The sequence below is a fragment of the Capra hircus genome, chromosome 15 (assembly GCF_001704415.2).
Source record: "Capra hircus breed San Clemente chromosome 15, ASM170441v1, whole genome shotgun sequence".
Classification (NCBI taxonomy): domain Eukaryota; kingdom Metazoa; phylum Chordata; class Mammalia; order Artiodactyla; family Bovidae; genus Capra; species Capra hircus.
This window is the reverse complement of record NC_030822.1, coordinates 1,110,567-1,128,674: the sequence shown is the minus strand read 5'-3', so window position 1 is coordinate 1,128,674 and position 18,108 is coordinate 1,110,567. Positions and strand designations below refer to the sequence as shown.

Below are 18,108 nucleotides of genomic sequence, written 5' to 3'. Positions count from 1 at the left end.
TGACACAAGCCGTGGGAAGCAGGGTGGATAAAGGCACAGGGACAAGACAAGGCCTTCAGCCTCTGATGGGCCCGGGCTCTGATCCTCAGGTGACTTCCTCCTTTGCAAGGGATTTTGGACCTTGACCGCTGGACTCTCCTGAGCCGTGTTTCTTTATCTGCACAACCATGAAGCCAATATGCAGGGGTTTTGTAAAGATGGGCGATAATGTTTGTGTATGCATATGAAGGTCCCGGGCACAGGACCAAGGTGCTCAGTACCTGGGCCCCATCATTTTTGAGCATCCTACTTGTCAGGGCAAGGAAGGGGGCCTATGCCTGCCTGTCTGTCTGGGAGAGTCAGAGGAAACTTTCTGGGGCAGGGCCTTCGGTAGTAGAGCAAAGATGAAGAATTGGAAGAGAAGTTTTTAGCGTTTTATTATTTCTTTGACTTTTTAGTTTATACTGGGATGTAGAAAGTGAAAGTGAAAGTCACTCAGTCCTGTCCAACTCTTTGTGACCCCATGGACTATCCATGGAGTTCTCCAGGCCAGAATGCTGGAGTAGGTAGCCTTTCCCTTCTCCAGGGGATCTTCCCAACCCAGGGATCGAACCCAGGTCTCCCGAATTGCAGGTGGACTCTTTACCAGATGAGCCACAAGGGAAGCCCACACCGGGATACAGCCAATTAACAGTGCTGTGATAGTTGCAGGTGAGCAGCGCAGGGACTCAGCCGTGCGTGTGCATGTATCCATTCTCCCCTCCCGTCCAGGCTACCACATAACATTGCACAGAGCTGCACATGCTGTCCCTATTAAATACAGCAGTGTGTGAGGTCCATCCTGGACTCCCTAACTAGCCCTTCCCTCCATCGCTTCCCCCTGGTGACCATAAAGGAGAACATGTTTTAGTTGGCGGGCACAGCGGAGATTTGGAGGAGAGACAGGAGGGCTATAGGAGGCCCGTAAAGAAGTTTAATTTGGGTTGAGTTGCCCGAGTGATGGGGAGGAGGAGGGAGCAGGCAGGGGATGGAGACAGCAACCTGGTCTGGGGAGGCCCTGACCACTGGGGTGGGGACCTCGGACCCTGCTTGGCAGGCCGGGGGCACGGCTGGTCCTTGAAGGTCGTTGGGCGGGTGGCTAGGATCATGGGAGGTCACATGGTTGGGATGATGCTTTAGCAAAGCCAGTCTGGCCAAAGTGTCGAGATGACGTCACCACCCAGTTAGGGGACCGCTGCTTCCGGCAGTGACCCCAGGAGGACTCTGGACCAGGGCAACACAGTTGGATGTGAGGACAAACGAGACTTCAGGGGTGACTCTAGGGCTGCCGAGGGGGCTGATGGGGAAATGAATGGAAATATGGAAATCCCAAGAAATAGCCCGTGGCCTTGGTGGGAAGCAGGACAGACTGCAGGGGGCAGAGTTTGGGGTGGGGAAACCACTTGGGAGGATGCGGTGTTTTTCCAGGCTTCAGGACCAGAGGGTGGAGAGCCCGCACAAGGGTCCAGAGGCACCCGCCTGCCGCCCCTGTAGGCGCCACGGCTCCCCCAGGAAAGCCCAGGCTTGTGTCGAAGGGCGCTATCCTGGCAGCCGGTCCACAGGCCTCCCCTGAGAGTCAGTGGCTATATCCTCCATGCCACGTCCATCCCTGGAGACTCCAAGGGCCACGTGGGCTTGGGCTGTTGTGCGAAGTGAGGACCTGTAAGCTCTGCCTTGCCTGCAGGAGATGATTCTCTGGGGGAGAAGCTGTGAGGAGGCCCAGGGCAAGTTGTGACTGCTGAGCTTAGCTGGTGCGAGGCAGGATTCTGCACTGGCCACACGACAGACAAGTCCTGGGCAGGAGAGGGGAGCGGAGCTGTGGTCAGAATCGGCCACCAGTCATCCAGCCTGGCTCAGAAACAGCCTTGGCTGCGGGAATGTTGTCAGTGTGTTTTCACATGAACATCACATTCAGAAGCTTCCGGTCCTGCGTCTCCCAGAAGACACTGCTGCCTCTCTCCGGTCCCTGTAATCTCTCCTTCCCTGAGGCCTCCCTGGACTCCTGGTGCTCAGTTTGCAAAATCACAGACAGTCTGAACCATGGGAGTCATTTTTGCTTTAATCACATAATTTTTGAATTGTTTTGGAGCTGTCGTGTATCCTAAGGGAAAATGGGAAATCTGTGTTTTCTCGAAGTTTGGTTACGACCCATTTGCTCACTCATTCCTTTGTTCAGCCGGGAGATGGTTGCTGGTCTCCTGTGTGACAGCTTGTGCCAGGAGCGGTGTGGAATCTTCCATATTCTATTGGCTTCGTCTAGAAGGGATTTTAAAACAGGGTTTCATGCCCTCTGAGGAGGGGCCGGGCTGCTCAGAAATGATACGCAAGCCCGTGTGTGTAGGGAGAAATATGTGTATTGGCACTGGGAGGAAATCCTTCATTTTTCATGAGCTTCTCAGACAGGCCTGCACGTTGTTCTAACCCTGATTAGGAGCACTGGCTTTTGGCTAAACTCCGCTTCAGTTTCTTTCCCACCAGGTGGCCTGTGACGGCTTGCTTCACAGGGATGCTGGGTGGTAACAGTTGAGATCTTAGGAGATTTTTAGTCATGCAGATGCCAAGACTTATTGTTCAATAAGGAAACAGACTGACACCCATGAGGACCGAGGAGAAAATCCCCGAGAGCCATTCATGTCATTCTGATCTCTCGGCTCTTGGCTCAGAGCTCGGAAGCACTTGGGTCATTCTGAGCAGTTCAGCGGTGAAACAATCCAGAGTGCAAGCCAGGAAACCTGGGCTGAGGTTCTGGCAAAGCCGTTAACGTTCCAGAAGTCATTTAACCCCTGGGCTGCAGTTCTCCCGGAGGCGATGCTGACCAAGACGATATAAACAGCTCCTGGGCTCTGAGAGTGCGCCAGGCTCGCCTAACCTCGTGTCCTACAAGGCGAGCATTGCACGTCTTCCCTCCTTGAGGCCTGGGACACCGACAGCCTCAGCGATGGCAGCTCCGGCTCACACAGCTGGGAGGCCCCTGCTCTGAGTCCTGACCCGGGTCCAAGGACCCCACTATGTGTTAAACCACCACCCCATCGCTCCTTGGGTCTGTTCTCTGTCTAGACTCGATGGCTATTATTATATGGATAATATTTGGATCCATCAGTATTCGGATCAATCACAACCCTTATCTGAAAAACTTTAAAACATGCTCTCTGCTCTCTTTTTGCTGCTTTCAGGGGCCGGAACACCCAAATCCTGGGAAAAGCTTCAGCGCCCGTGGCTTCCCTCGACATTGTTACCTCCCAGACAGCGAGAAAGGGAGAAAGGTGAGGACAGGTGTCGGCGTCCCAGCCCCAGCTCTGCTACCAGTGGTGCTGAGCAGAGCCTGGTCTCTCAGCTCTTAAATGCCTGTGTAATCAAGTGCCGTAGAGAGACTTCCCTGATGGTCCAGCATCAAAACTCTGCCTTCTCATGCAAGGGTGCAGGTGTGGCTCCTGGTCGGGGAACTAAGATCCCTGACTCCTTGCAGTCAAATCAGAAAATGAAAACAGAGCAATATTGTAACAGATTCAATAAAGACTTTACAAATGGTCTGGGTCCAAAAAAAAAAAAAAAAAAAGGTCCCAAGTCGTAGTGGAGTTAGCTAGAGGAGTGAAGAGATGTGATTACAGTTTCGCTTTTGTAGGATGACGGGGGCTGGACTTCTGGCGTTTCTCTCCCCTGGATTTTACGGGCAGTAATTCATCTACTTTAGGTTCCTTCTCTAGAGCTTTGCTGCTTACTGGCAGGTCCTGGGAAGAGCAGCAGTAGCAACACCTGGGAGCTCGATGTAAATACAGGACCTTAGAACTACTGCATTTAACTGGATCTCAGGGGCCTGACAGCACCCGAGTGCTTGGGAAGCACCGCTCTGGGCAGGGACCTTAATCTGTGGCGCTTCAATGTTTTCTGTAATGAAGATTTTTGTTGTTATTTAGTTGCTAAGTCATGGCTGACTCTTTGTGACCCCGTGGACTACAGCCCACCAGCCTCCTCTGTCCGTGGGATTTCCCAGGCAAGAATACTGGAGTGGGTTGCCATTTCCTTCTCCGGGGGATCTTCTCGACCCAGGGATCGAACCCAAGTTGCTGGCATTGCCAGGCAGATTCTTTACCACTGAGCCACCAGGGACTCAGTCAGTGAATACTTTGACTTTCCCCAAAAGAGCAGAGGGAAAAGTCTCTGGGTTTCTGGATTCCTAGTGATTCCGGGGGAGGCTTCAGTGGTTCTATGAACTTGAAAGTTAGAATTACAACTTCATGTTCATTTTTTCTGCGGATAAGCCCAGAAAAATCGCTAGGTTTTTAAAAACCTTTCCTGATCTCAAAAGCGAAAAGAACTATTGATTTATTGGCCAAGAGGTGCGTCTTGGTTAGCTCTCGAGGTCATGGCACGTAACAAACAGCCTCGAAATCTCGGTGGCTTCCTCCAGCTAGCGTTTATTTCTCATACAGTTTGCGTGTTACTGACTATGGCTCAGTGGCTGCTGTGGGTCAGCTTTCAAGGATCTGGTTCTAAAATTCAGGGGGAAAGAGATTGGCTTCCCAGGTCCATTCCCTCCCCATGGAATGGGGCAGAGGACCAAGAGAGAATCCGAGTGGATTCTACAATCCCATCAAAGCTTCCCCCTGAAGCTTGTCACTTCTGCTCATGCTGTGCAGATGCTAAGTTGTGTCCGACTCTAAGTTGTGACCCCGTGGACTATAGCCTGCCAGTCTCCTCTGTCCATGGAATTTCCCAGGCAAGAATACTGGAGTGGGTTGCCATTTCCTCCTCCAGAGGATCTTCCCAACCCAGGGATTGAACCCACATCTTCTGCATTGGGAAGCAGATTCTTTACCATCTGCACCACCAGGGAAGCCCCGTGCCTCTCATAGGCTCCCGCAAGTCATGAGCAAGCCAGACCAGGAGCTGGTGTCCTGCTTACCAGGAGGCTCCTCAGCAAAAAGCGGGCCTACAGTGACTCACAGCTGGAGAAGCGGAGAGTCTGGGACAACAAGAGAGTCAACCACATCATCCTGAGGAGGTACCCAGTGCAGTGTCCCCAGATTAGTCATCAGGGGCAGTCCTGGTACCTGTTTGCCCAGAGCCAGCAAGTCTCTACACCCGAGACCTGCAGCCACCATCAAGTCCTGTGGTTAAAATGTGAATCACCTTGCCAAGAGCTGTTTCTCCGCCAGATCTCCTTCTTTGTGTTAATGACATACACTAAGTCCCCTACATGGGAACCTTCAAGTTGTGAACTTTCCAGGATGCGAGTGTGGGTTCCACCAGCATCAGGCATGAGTGACGTTGTAGCTCGCCCCCCGTCTCCTGTTGCTGATGGTCCCTCAGCTCCACCACCTCCCACGTCCTCTCCCTCCTCTAATCAGGGACTCTTCTTGCCTGTCCACTCGATGCCGGCCTCTGTGTGCCAGCTGTTGTACTATGCTTTTCAGGGTGCTGTCAGTTCTGTTCAGTTGCTCAGTTGGGTCCAACTCTTTGCGACCCCATGGACCATAGCACGCCAGGCCTCCCTGTCCATCACCAACGCCCAGAGTTTACTCAAACTCATGTCCATTGAGTCGATGATGCCATCCAACCATCTCATCCTCTGTCATCCCCTTCTCCTACCTTCAGTCTTTCGAAGCATCAGAGTCTTTTCCAATGAGTCAGTTCTTCACATCAGGTAGCTGGAGTATTGGAGTTTCAGCTTCAACATCAGTCCTTCCAATGAACACTCAGGGCTGATTTCCTTTAGGATGGACTGGTTAGATCTCTTTGCTGTCCAAGGGACTCTCAAGAGTCTTCCCCAACACCACAGTTCAAAAGCATCAATTCTTTGGCACTCAGCTTTCTTTATAGTCCAACTCTCACATCCAAGGTACTGTACTGTAAGATTAAAAATGTTTTCCTTATTTTTCGTTTGTTTTTTATGTAATATTTGTGTGAAAAGTATTATACGCTAACATTATGGTATAGTACTGTATAGCTATTTGTGTTAGCAGGGTTGGACTTACAAACGCATTGGACTTACGGATGCGCTATCGGAACAGAACTCACTCATATCTCGGGGACTTACTGTGCTCTGTATCCCTGGAACCACGTTGGGCGCGTGAACATAGCCCTGAGACACACACTCCTCCCTGCACTGCCCTCCGAACCACTTGAATCCTTTCCTAATCCTCCACACTAGTTATCTGTCACCAGAATAGTGATTCTAAAACACAGTTTCTCACGTCAGTGTCCTTCATTTAACAGAAATAAAGTGGGAGAAAACAACGCGAAGCTGCTAGGATGGCTTTCCTTACAAGGACGGCTTTCTCAGTTCAGTAGACAGGACCTCCCACAGTTTGGATCTGAATCTTCCCTTCCCACCAGCTCCTCGCCTTTAACCCCCCGTGCTTGCTGTTCTCAGACCCTCACCCTGGGTTCCTTTGCAGAGCGAGGTGATAGAGTGTAAGCTTTGAAGCCAGACCAGCCTGGCTTCGGATCCTAGTCCTGCCGTTTAGCGCATGTGGGAAATGGACATGAGGTTGATTTAAGTGTCAGTCTCCTAATCTCTGAAAGAGTGGGATTATTTCTAGCTCTGTGGGCAGGATGTTGTAAGAGTTAAATGAAGAATTCTTTTTTGTGAAGAGTTTCTTCGCATTTGTGAAAAATCTGCCTGCAGTGCAGGAGACCTGGGTTCAATCCCTGGGTCAGAAAGGTCCCCTGGAGGAGGAAACGGCAACCCACTCCAGTATCCTTGCCTGGAGGATCCCATGGGCAGAGAAGCCTGGTGGCTACAGTCCAAGGAGTCGCTGAGTAGCACACAGCTGGGCCGCTAGCACATACGGCATTCGTGAAAGGCTCCCTTGGTGGCTTAGTGGTAAAGAACCCACCGGCCAAGGCAGGAGATGTGGGTTTGATCCCTGGGTTGGGACGATTCCCTGGAAAAGGAAATGGCAATCTACTCCAGTGTTCTTGCTTGGGAAATTCCATGGACAGAGGAGCCAGGCCGGGCTGCAGTCCATGGGGTCACCGAAGAGCCGGATGCAGGTTAACAACTAACCAGCAATAACAATAAGCATTTTGTGAAATGCCCGGTGTGCTGGCAACAGTGACCTACGCCTTGGACCGTATGTCTTTCCTGCGCCTGAACATTCTTCTCTATCAATACACCTCAAATCCTCCCCGCTCTCTGCGACTCAGCTCAAAAGCATCCCCTCCGTGAAATCTATCCTGACGCCCACCTGCGGGTCAGCAGAGTCATGCCCGAGACCAGAGTGTAAAGGCAGGCAGTCCTGAGTCCGGGCCCGCTCTAGCACTTTTGAGCTGCATGACCCAGACACATCTGTTCTCTTCTTCTGCGGAGAAGGGACAGTGAGTACCTGTCGTAGCCAGCTGTTAGGACCATCAGGTGACCCAGAGCCTGGCTTAGGACCATTAGGTGACCAGAGCCTGGCACTCGGCCAGTAAGCGGCCGGGAAGCGGTGGCTCTTAGCTTCAGCATCTTCCAGCCTTTTCTTTTTCTTTTCTTTTTTTTTTACTGTTCTGGGTCTTCAAGCTGGCTCTTCGCCACACAGACTTTCCTCCAGCTGCAGTGCCTTCTCTTGTTGCAGAGCATGGGCGCTGGGGTGCAGGAGCCTCCGTCACTGCAGTCGTTGGGGCACAAGGTCTCAGCAGTTGCAGCTCTGAATTGTCGTGGCTCATGAGCTCTGAGGCCTGTGGGATCTTCCCAGCTCAGGAATCAAACCCACATCACCTACACTGGCAGGCGGATTCTTTACCTCGGAGCCACTAGGAAGCCCCTGCCAATCGGATCACCATGAAGTTTCCTCACCTCCAGTTCACACCCTGTTTACAGCCGTTCAGTTTTGAACCCAATGCATTTTTATCAGGTGCCTTCCTCACACTGGTCAGGGTGTCAGGCATTCGTCCTCCTCAACCAAGGCTGTTTTCCGTGTAGCTGAACTGAGACATTCCGCACGTCCTCACGCCTCTCTGAGCCTCACCTATGACTCAGAGGTGATGACAGCACCTGCCAGACCTGGGGCTAGATTTCCCATCTGAGCCTCACAGCCACAGGTGGATATGAGGACCAGACGAAAAATAACTGAAATGGCCTGGAGGAGGTCAGACATGTCTACCATGTCCTGGAGAAGCGCTGCACAGCGTCAGCTGCGAGTCAGTCAATGCCACACGCCGGTGCTGGGGGCGGTGGGCGCGGCTCAGAAGATCTCAGATTGCTCCTTAGAGCCTCAGATTCCTAGACCCCAGCTTTTAAAATGCAGCTGTGATGCTGGTTCCCAGGTGGTGCTCGCAGTCAAGAACCTACCTGGTGCAGGAGATGTGAGAGATGTGAGTCCGACCCCTGGTCGGGAAGCCCCCCTGGAGCATGAAATGGCAGCCCACTCCAGTATTCTTGCCTGGAGAATCCCATGGACAGAGGAGTCTGGTGGCCTACCGTCCATGGGATCACAAAGAGCTGGACGCAACTGAAGCGACTTAGCATGCGCGATGCTGGGCCCTAACATTAGTTGAGTGGATATACCAGGCACTGCTGTGAAAGCACTCTGCATGTGGGGCCCCCTAAGACGCTCACAACCTTTGAGGGTAAGCGGTACCACTGGAAGCTCAGAGAGGTCATGTAACTTGCCCAAGGCCACACAGTTTGTCCGTGACAGAGTCAAGACTGAACTTGCCAGGTCCTTGAGTCCACTTCCCAGCTCCTGCCCATTCCCTGTGCTTCTTGGAGCACGTGGTGTGGGCAGGGCTGGGACCCCAGGGCAGGGGAGCCAGGTCCTTGAGCCCACTTCCCAGCTCCTGCCCATTCCCTGTGCCTCTTGGAGCACTGTCGTGCAGGCAGGGCTGGGACCCCAGGGCAGGGGAGGCGTTCTCCCTGCGGATGGCCTTTGACCAGCACAGCCTGTCCGCCACTGATCTCCCCTGTTTTCTCTCAGGTCCTGAAGCTGCTTCTCGTGGCCTGGGACCGCCGCCTTATCTTCGCCATCGGGACGTCCAGCACCACGGGCGAGTCAGACACCGTCATCTGGAATGAAGTCCATCACAAGACAGAGTTTGGCTCTAACCTCACTGGCCACGGCTACCCAGATGCCAACTACCTGGATAACGTGCTGGCCGAGCTGGCTGCCCAGGGCATTTCCGAGGACAGCGCTGCCCAGGAGAAGGACTGAGCTGGGGGAGGGGGGTGGATGGGGCTTCGGGGTGGCAGGGGTGTAGGAACCGCAGGGCAGGAAGGAGGGAGAGTCAGGGTGGAAGTTGGGGCCGTGCCCTCCCGAGCCCCTTGTGCCCTCTCCATCTCGCATCCTTCCGGCCACAGCGGGGAGCCAGAGTGAATAAGGGGATGTCATTCACAAACCTCATCCAACGCGCAGGGGCCGCGGGACGGGGTGAGGGCCGCCCTCGTCTGTTCCGTGGAGCGTCGGTGCTGGGCAGGCAGGGACTCCTCCCCTCACACCACCCCCAGCCCCCAGCAGGGGGCACTGTCAGCGCACGTGGGGGACGGGCACCTCTTCCCTGGCCTTGTGAAGCCAGGGGCGCCCGCCTTGGCCGGCTTCTCGCTGCTTCCACTCTGCTTGGAGAGCGGAGTTTCTACTTTTCTCTCATCCCCTGGAGGTGCGGCGCTCTCACTGTGCAAGACTGAGGGGCAGAGGAGTGAACCGCTGCGGCATCGGCAACCAATGCCTCGATGTACAGTGAGGAAGTGCTTCTCACCTAGAGGGGGCGAGGGCAGCGAGGGCCTCCGGGAGCATCTCAGCTCCCATCGCGGTCCTGGCTGCTCCCGCCTCCCGCTCACCCCTCTGCCCTGTCCAAAGAGGCACCCGATTCTCTTATGCAGACGGAGGGACTCTGGGATTCCTCTCTGGGGCGCGATGTCTCCCGCCCCTCTCTGATCAGACCAGAGCCTGCGTCCCACTTAGCATCTGAATTAGTCCTCAGGGAGAGGAGCCCAACTCTTCCAACTCATCCCAGACCAGCTCAAAGATTCCGTGATTCATCCAGTCACTGTGAGCGGAGCCCAGGCTGGGCTCCGTGCCATCCGTGGACGTGTGTGTGTGTGTGTGTGTGTGCGCGCGTGTGTGTGTGCGTGTGCGCGCGCGCATGCGCGAGTGCACCGCGCGGGGCCAGGCTCTGCCGCTGGGCCAGGTTGGCAGAGGGTCCCATCGTGATCTCACACTCTGGTTCTGCAAACTGTCAGACCCCAGTTCTGATGGGACTGCAACAGCCAGGCAGCCGTTCGTCGATGTGCCTCACTGTCTGACACCCGTCCCCTAGTCAACATGAACCCAGACGGAGACAGGGCTGTGCTTGGGGGCGGGGGAGGGGCGGGGGGAGGAGGGGGGGCGGGGTGGCCGGGCCCCTTTGTGTGCCTCTCGCAAGGTGGGATCTGAGCTGGTCCACGAGGACCTCAGCGGGTCTCCATGTACGTTGTCTAATGAGCCTGGAGGTGTGCGGGGACCCTCATCTTCCTCTGCAATGACAGGCTGGCCCAGCACATGAGGGAGCCTCTAGCCCTTTCCCAGCAGGGTTGGGACCACCTTGTCCAGTCCAACCTGTGTCAGGGTTGTGGCCCAAGACCCTGCCTGTCCCCCACATTCCCTTCGGCTCCCATGAAGGAGACAGTTGGGGGTCAGGGAGGAGAGACGGGGGGTGAAGAAGGGAACCCCAATTCTGCCCCCTTTGAAAGTGGATTCTCTGAACTCCGTGTTTGGGGGAAGTTGCTCTGGATCCCAATTCGAATTTATATACCTCGTGTCTGGGGGTCTGACATATATATATATGTGTATATATATATATGCACATATATTTCATAGTATTTGGAAGGTTTTCGATGCTGGAAAAATGGAAATGGAAAAGCCTTCAGACGCGGTACTGAAGTAAGAAGTGACAGCCAAGCTTTTCCAAGGGTCGGCTCTGAGTGTCCTGCTCTCAGGCCTGCAGACATTCTGAGGAGGGGAGGCACTGGTGCTGAGCTTGTCCTCCTCTTCCACGTGGCAGAAGACGTGAAAGTGTTAGTTGCCAAGTTGCTTTGGGGGTATTAGTTAGCTCCAGCGAAGGGCACTCTGGCAGGAGGCCTTCCAGCCTCACCCATCAGTCCTTTATCTCACCAGCAGACCAGGAGACTGGCCCCCAGCCCACCGCACCACGGGGCAGTTTCCTGCCGCAGCCAGGAAGGAAACATCCGAACTCAACGGGAGAAGGGCTCTCTCCCTCACTTAGCGTTTGACGTCAGCCCATGCCCGTTGCCGGACCACCCTGTGCCGGAGACAGGCCTCATCATAAGCCCGGCTACACCCCCACCCTCCTTCAGCATCCTTGTCCAGGATCCTCCGGGCTCCTCACCCACAGGAACGAGAAAACAGACCCGGAGCTGGCAGGTAGACAGAGCGGTGTGGCGAGAGGTGGTGAAAGAAGGGAGGGTGATAACTGGCAGAGGGCCGTGCGGAGAGACTCATTTCCCTGGGTCGGGCAGAAGAAGGTGCGGGTGGAGGAGGAGCCGGGCCCAGGGCAGAGAGAAGAGGCTGCAGGGGAAAGGCAGGCAGGCGGTACCTCTTTGAGAGTCGTCTTCACACCTTCCAGCCCCTCTCAGGATGCTGAGAGTACTGATGGCCTGTGTCTCTTCCCAAGATGCTCGTAGGGGCTCCCTCATCTGCTGCTCTCCTAGTGGGACTTTTGGGCAGAAGGAACTGTTCATGTCCCTTCTAACACTGCCAGGCAAAGGGGGTGGGAGGGGCATGCCTCTGCCCTCTCTCTCATGCCAACCTGAAAAGGTACAGCCCTGGGTTGGGCGAGAACCCCCGCCGGCAGAGGTCCTGTGCATCCATCACTTGGACGCAGGAAGTCCTCCCGCTGGAAGCCCTGCTGTGTTCCCTGCCCCATGCAGGGAATCCCACGCCCGCCCTTTCATCCTCTCAGCACCAGCAGCCTCATTTCTCCCCTCCTGAGTCTCCGGGGAGGACACGTGGGACTGGAGACAAACCCTGTTAGTGCTCATCCCTTGAAAGGTGGATTGTGTGTGTGTGTGTGTGTGTGAAAGGTGGATCGTGTGTGTGTGTGTGTGTGAAAGGCGGATCGTGTGTGTGTGTGTGTGTGTGTGTGTGTGTGTGTGTAAGTAGTTGCCTTTGTTTTCATCCCCCTTTTGGGAAGCCTGGACTTCTCTGTGGTTTCACGCCTGGTCCAATGCTCGTCCTGGTGTTGTGGGCATGAGATGGTTGAGGGGGAGGTCCTGTGTGGTACAAGGGAGGGCCCTGTCCTCTTTTCCTGGTCTGTGGTCCCTGGCATTGATGGGGGGCGGCGGGGCGGGGTGGGGGGTGGTTCTGGGGGAGAGCGGGTGACTGTCCTGTTGTAAATCACTAACTGGTGTGTTCTGAAGTCCTTGGTGTTGCTCTGTGAGTGGACATCGCCACCTGGTGCTCATGAGGTTTACGTGTGGAACAATAAACGGCAAACAACAACCGCGAACTGTCCTCAGCCTGCTGTCCGTCCATCGCCTACCGGTGAGGACTTGGGGAAACTCCCCCAGTCCGTGAGCAACCGCAAGCGCTTCCGCTGAACGGGAGAGTCCCTTTTCCTACTCTTCTTTACGTCTTCTTTACCCACACATTTGACCAAGTAACCTACTTTGACTTCTTGTTCCTCCAAAGAAACAGATGACCTGGCAGGGGAAACAAGTGAACCGGTAGGGGAAAGACCCTCTTAAAAACCATGAGTGTTTGCTTCTTAAAGTTCCCTTCACTTGGCCACAATATCGGGTATGTTTCAGTAGCTTACAGGCTGTGTTTTTCAGATGTGCTCAATTGCTAAGTGGTGTCCAACTCTTCGACCCCAGGGACTGTCGCCCACCAGGCTCCTCTGTCCATGAGATTTCACAGGCAAGAATACTGGAGTGGGTGGCCATTCCTCCTCCAGTTTTTCAAATCCCAATTCGAATGAGAACACAAAGATAAAATGCAATTGCAAAGGGGCTTTTGTCACCCCAATGTGTCCTTGTTTCTGACACCCTGTGGAGTGTGGTTTTCCTGGAAGTCTGGGTCAGTGTTTCCACAGACTCCAACCTGAGCTAGCCAGTCAAGAAAGCAGGACTCAGAGAGCAGAAGGTATGCAACCCCATCAGGCTTTGGATTTTGTAAAGGGACTTGATGAATGCAAACCTCAGGCTGTCTCATTCTGATTTCCTGTGGATGAATAGAGAACACATTCCTCAAGTACACATTTTAATACATATTTATGTGCAACGTTGTTAGAAGTATAAGTTGGTGAAGAACTTTTCATTTCAGTGGGCTGTTAGTACATTAAAAGTCTCAGAGGTTAAAGGTATACTTTGTTTATCCCACTCAGTAATCTTCAAGAACTCACAGGCAAGTCAGTATCAGCAGGAAAGTGGTCAGCTTGGCTGAAACATACCCACAAAACCCCCAGAGGTAAGGGAAGGCATTTTAATGCTTAAGAAGCAGAGGTTTAGTACAGAAGTTGTAGAAATCTCTGTCTGGCTGAGAGCTCAGCTCCAGTTCTGTGAGTCATGCCTCTGTATCGTAGTGGGAGTGACTGTATGACTTCCCTCTTGTCTTCCCACGATCTGGGACAGTTCAAGCTCCCAGAAAAAGGACCTGGTAGAAGCCAAACTTGTGACTGCAGGTGTTAAATGAGGACAGGACAAATTATCCTTCATAGAGGATAACTCACCCATGACATTCGATTTGGTGAAGAAATATATAGCTTTAAAAATATGGTGCAGATTATTAATGGAGTCACCCAAATAATTACAATTAGGCGAGACCATTCTTAAAATTAGGCAAAGCATCAAATGTCAGGTGACAATCATGCATTTCGTGAGGTGTCCCAGGGGAGCCAGTGTGGGACTGAAATAAACGCGCCACAAATGATGCTGGGTGTCTTTTTTCGTTTCATTTAAGAACACTTATTTGATCATGTCAACCTCCTTTCTGCTGGAGAAAAGAAAAGAATGGGGTACACAATTGGGTTTTTTCTATCTTGTTCAGATTTGGGGGATGAAGTGATAATTAGGTGTAGCTTCACTTTGATTTCTTGCATCTTTCTTGTCTTCTACCCCCAGAAAAATTTTGGAATGTGGGGTGTGTGTACGTGTGCATTGATGTGGGTGTGTGCACGTGATGGGAGAATAGAAAGGGGGATGGTCATCTATGGATGAGGGAGGGATGGTACCTGGGTAACATGAGAGAGTCATGCTTGATCTAGCCAAACCTGCAGCTCTTTTCTTTGCCCCACTTAGCATAAACTGAGAGGACGAAGCCAGGCAGCTGGTTGTGGGTAAGAATTCCAGTTCCCCAAGAGCACCAGAATCTTTTCTAGCTTTCACCCTTTCTTCACTCACTGCTGGTCTCCAAACCACCCCTTCTCCCTTGACCTCCTAAGAGAAGTTTAAATGTTAAAGTATTCTCTGAGGGCTTTACGACACTAGTCTGAAGTCCAAGAGTGGCCTGGTCGCAGTAAGTCTTAATTGTGGGGAGCTTGAAAAGAGTGGTCTTGGTCTAGACACCATCTCCTGATTCAGAGGATGCTGAGATGGTCCAGAGGAGATGACACAGTCATCAGTACCTCAAAAATGGAATGCGATAGCCAGGCAGGACCTCCTGTGTCTTCCAGGGGCTTTTCTGGGAGTGTGAAATCCAGACAGCTTTCAAAAAACACAAAATAGTGGGAGGGTAACATTTAAAGACATCTTTAGAGCTCATGAATTGGAAACCATGGCAGACCTCACATTAAATACATCTTCAAATCCAAATATGAACATTCTCCCTTGTCCTTCTTATACATAAGCTTTCAGGTGAAGAAAATGGCACACACTGAGAAGAGACGACCCCCTCAAGTTTTAGGATGACTTTTGCTTAAAAAGTCACAACTGCCCTCCAACCCGTCTCCCAACATTGTCCATGTGGCTCTGTTTACTTCCTGGCCCAGAGACCTAGAAAGCCACAGTCCCACAAGGCCTTCTGTCGCACTTGACCCAGCAGTACTTAAAGGGCAGAGTGGAGAGAGAAAGAGATGAAAGCCATGCTTGAAGGTCTGACCGGGGAGGAGGGAAGCGGTGTCCTGGGAGAGTCTAAGCAGGGCTCTGTGCCTGCTCTTGGTCAAGGGCATCTCCATTCACGGCAGCGCCTGCAGCCAGACTCTGCTTCTCATCCTGGAGGGCCTGGTATCCCCTTTTCCTGGACTTCCGGGCGCCATAGATGGCCAGGGAGATGACCCCTGCCAGGGCGATGGTCACCCCCAGGGTGAGCCCCGCGGCTGCTCCTCCAGACAGACCCTCGCTGTCTCCATGGATAACTCTCATGGCCCTGCGAAGTTCCAGGGGCTCCCCCAGTCTCCACTGGTGGGTCTGGGGGTCTTTAATCCAGGAGCTGGCCGTCTCGGGGTTAGTCACCAGGACAGTGTTGGTGGCCGCCTGACTCATGAGGGGTGGTCGGGTGTAAGGAGGGAGCCTGACAGCAGGCAGAGACCCTCCCGTAAAAAGCCCAGCTTTGACACAGTAAGACACTTGGCACCCATCGCTGATGAGGGCTAGGTGTTGGCTGAAGCCCCCTGGACACTTTTTTAGAGAAGGTGCCCCCATATCTTTGGATGCAGCAGAATCCACCAAGGGGTTCCCCACCACACAGCTAAAGAACCCACCAAAGGGGACAGAAAATCTATATCCCAACTCATAGTCCTGAGAGGCACATACCTTAAGGTTTTCAAAAAGTCTCAGTTGAAAATAGCCGGCTGGGCACGACTGGGCATTAGTCAGAGGATTTATGCTCTTACCACTGAAGAGCCCGCCAAAAAGGAGCCCCGAGTTTTCAGATACTTGGCCCCTGGCTGCACACCAAAAAGCCCTGAATTCAGCCCTGGCTACTCGAAACACGTCTTCACACACGGTCTTGCAGAAGATGTAGAGGGTACACTTGCGTGAGCACTCCAGGTGGTTGTACCCCTCCTCGTGGGTCTGGGCGAGCAGCTGGACTGGGGAGTAACCAGAGGGGCAGGACATGCTGCCAGTCAGCGGATTCTTCTGCTCCAGGTTCTGGCAGAGTTGGACAACCTCATTCCCCAAGAACTGGGTGCATTCCTGGTAAACTCCCCCAAAGGAGAAATTGGTCATCTTCCCCTCGCAAGAACCATCGTCAGTGTTGGCTTGGAAGTTGAAGTTGGGCGAGCTGAGATCCGTGCAGCCAGGGTAGGTGTTGACCGCATAATACCTGCGCACGGCCGCCTCCACCGTCTTGGACAGCTTTCTCACCAAGGGCCCCGGCAGGTCAGGCAGGCGTTCGGGGTTGATGAAGAAATGCAGAGGCAGGCCAGCTCGGTCCATAGCCACCAGGTGGCCGGTGACGCCCTGCTGCCAGGCCTGGAGGGTGATGCCCGGGTAAAATGGAAGTCCCCCGATGCTCTGAACTCTGGAGTTGGTTCGGTTGGAGAGGTAGCTCCTGGTGAAGGCATTCTGCAAGGTGTAGTTCTCCTCGAATTTGAAGTTCACGATGTTCAGGAAGGTGATCCCAGCGGACGTGGTCACGGCGGTGCGGCTGCTCTGGCTGTCCTGCAGGAAGGACGACCTGATGTGGTCCTCCTGAATGAGCGCGGCCCCGGCGTCCACGCTGCTGATGACATGGGTGCCGTAGTTGAGGACCAGGAGTTCTGCCAAGTAGGTGGCCATCCGGGTCTGGTTGTTCTCCAGTTGCTCCGAGATGTCCATGAGCGCCTTCTTAAACCCCCAGCTTAGCTCTGCATCTGGGTTGATTTTGACTGTGTAGGCCAGGTTTCTCACCTGAACCTGGGTGGTTACAGCTCGGTCCTTCACCTGAAGGGTCTTTATCCTCTGGAACTCAAGGGAGAACTTGCCGTTGACTTTGGAAAAAAGAGAGAGCTCCATGTTGATGGAGTTGGAGGTGCTGCTCTGGTAGTTCACCCAGGACTCCAGGATTTTGGAGTTCATCTCCAGGTTGCTCTGCCTCTGGGGAATGGTGAAGATCTCGTCCGGGATGATGTACTGCCCGTCTTCCGTGGTCCTGCAGTGTCTGTAAGCCAACTCCATCACCCGTCCCATGTCCACATTCCGCAGGTTATCCCAGCCGCCTCCGGGCAAGACAGGCAGAACAGGCACTTTTAAAGCATTCTTGCAATTTTGAAACCCAGCCTCATCGGTCGCCCCCCAAGATGTGTCCGTTTTAGCCCATGTTGCCACCGCCCAGATTAGAAGGGCACCCCCGAAGCTGTTCATGGCTCAGACAGCCCTGGCCTGACCCACCAGTCCTAAGCTGCGGCCAGCGGGCTTGGGGCAGACTGAACTGATGGGAAAGAAAGCTGTTGCTGAAACACAAAGTTCAGCAGTCCTCCTAAAGCCACCAGTTCCTCTTTGGGCTAGTCTAATCTCGAAACGGGGAAATGAGAGTCGATTCAAACACTAAGGTCCATCAGGACTTTGAAAAAATTGTGTGGCACAGCCACACAATTGTGAAAACACAGCCCTGTATCCTTAACAGTCAGCTGCCCCCCGACCTCCTCCAGCACCCAGCTGGTTACTCTGCACAGCAGTGGGCACTCAGAAAAAATACAACCACACACCTTACTGTTACCCCCATGAGAGCGTTCCAGCTTTGAAAGAAAGCTTTCGTTTCACTTTTTGTTCACTCTCTTGATGGTTCTGCTTTCCCCTAACGACTCTCTGCTGGGACTTCACGATCACTGTCCTTTTCCTCTGTGTATAGTTGGCAATAACTTGGTACCTGCTCTTATGACTTTAATTTTTTCATTCCATGGTTAAGTGCATGTAACTTAGACAGATGTGTAAAAACGAATGTGGTCTTCACCACTCCGGTTTTCACCACTCTGGTTTTTAAAGCAGCAATTCATTTGTTGTGTCATGAGGAGAAGATAACTTCATGAAGTTGCATTTGTGTACTAATGCTAAGTCTATTAAACCTCTTCATTTAAAGCAGTCTTTTCAGGCCCATTGACCTAAAACCAGGCTTGATTGGAGCCCAGTTCTGTTGGTTCTTTGAGACAACTAGCACACTGAGTGGAAGCTGGGGAATCCAGAGGAGTTAATGGAAACTCCCAATTGCACCCTTATGTCACCCTGATGGCTCCCAACTGCACCCTTACACTGTGAAC

General features: G+C 53.1%; 2 protein-coding genes across 4 annotated transcripts in view; one reads left to right on the top strand and one right to left on the bottom strand.

Moving 5' to 3' along the window:
• DTX4 (deltex E3 ubiquitin ligase 4) overlaps positions 1-12,441 on the top strand; it is a 41,537-nt gene extending 29,096 nt beyond the window's left edge. For all 3 annotated transcript variants that reach the window (XM_018059025.1, XM_018059026.1, XM_018059027.1), the window contains exons 8-9: positions 3,192-3,281; positions 8,919-12,441. In XM_018059025.1, the coding sequence (XP_017914514.1) occupies positions 3,192-3,281; positions 8,919-9,152 (324 nt within the window). In that variant the 3' untranslated portion in view covers positions 9,153-12,441. The remainder of the gene's footprint in view (positions 1-3,191; positions 3,282-8,918) is intronic.
• LOC102177263 (macrophage-expressed gene 1 protein) lies at positions 13,181-17,360 on the bottom strand. Its single transcript, XM_018059024.1, has one exon. It carries the CDS (start codon positions 17,213-17,215, stop codon positions 15,062-15,064), a length of 2,154 nt encoding a protein of 717 aa, XP_017914513.1. The 5' UTR covers positions 17,216-17,360; the 3' UTR covers positions 13,181-15,061.

Coding starts and splice junctions, on each gene's coding strand:
- LOC102177263 (XM_018059024.1), bottom strand. CDS start 17,215: ATGAACAGCTTCGGGGGTGCCCTTCTAATCTGGGCGGTGGCAACATGG.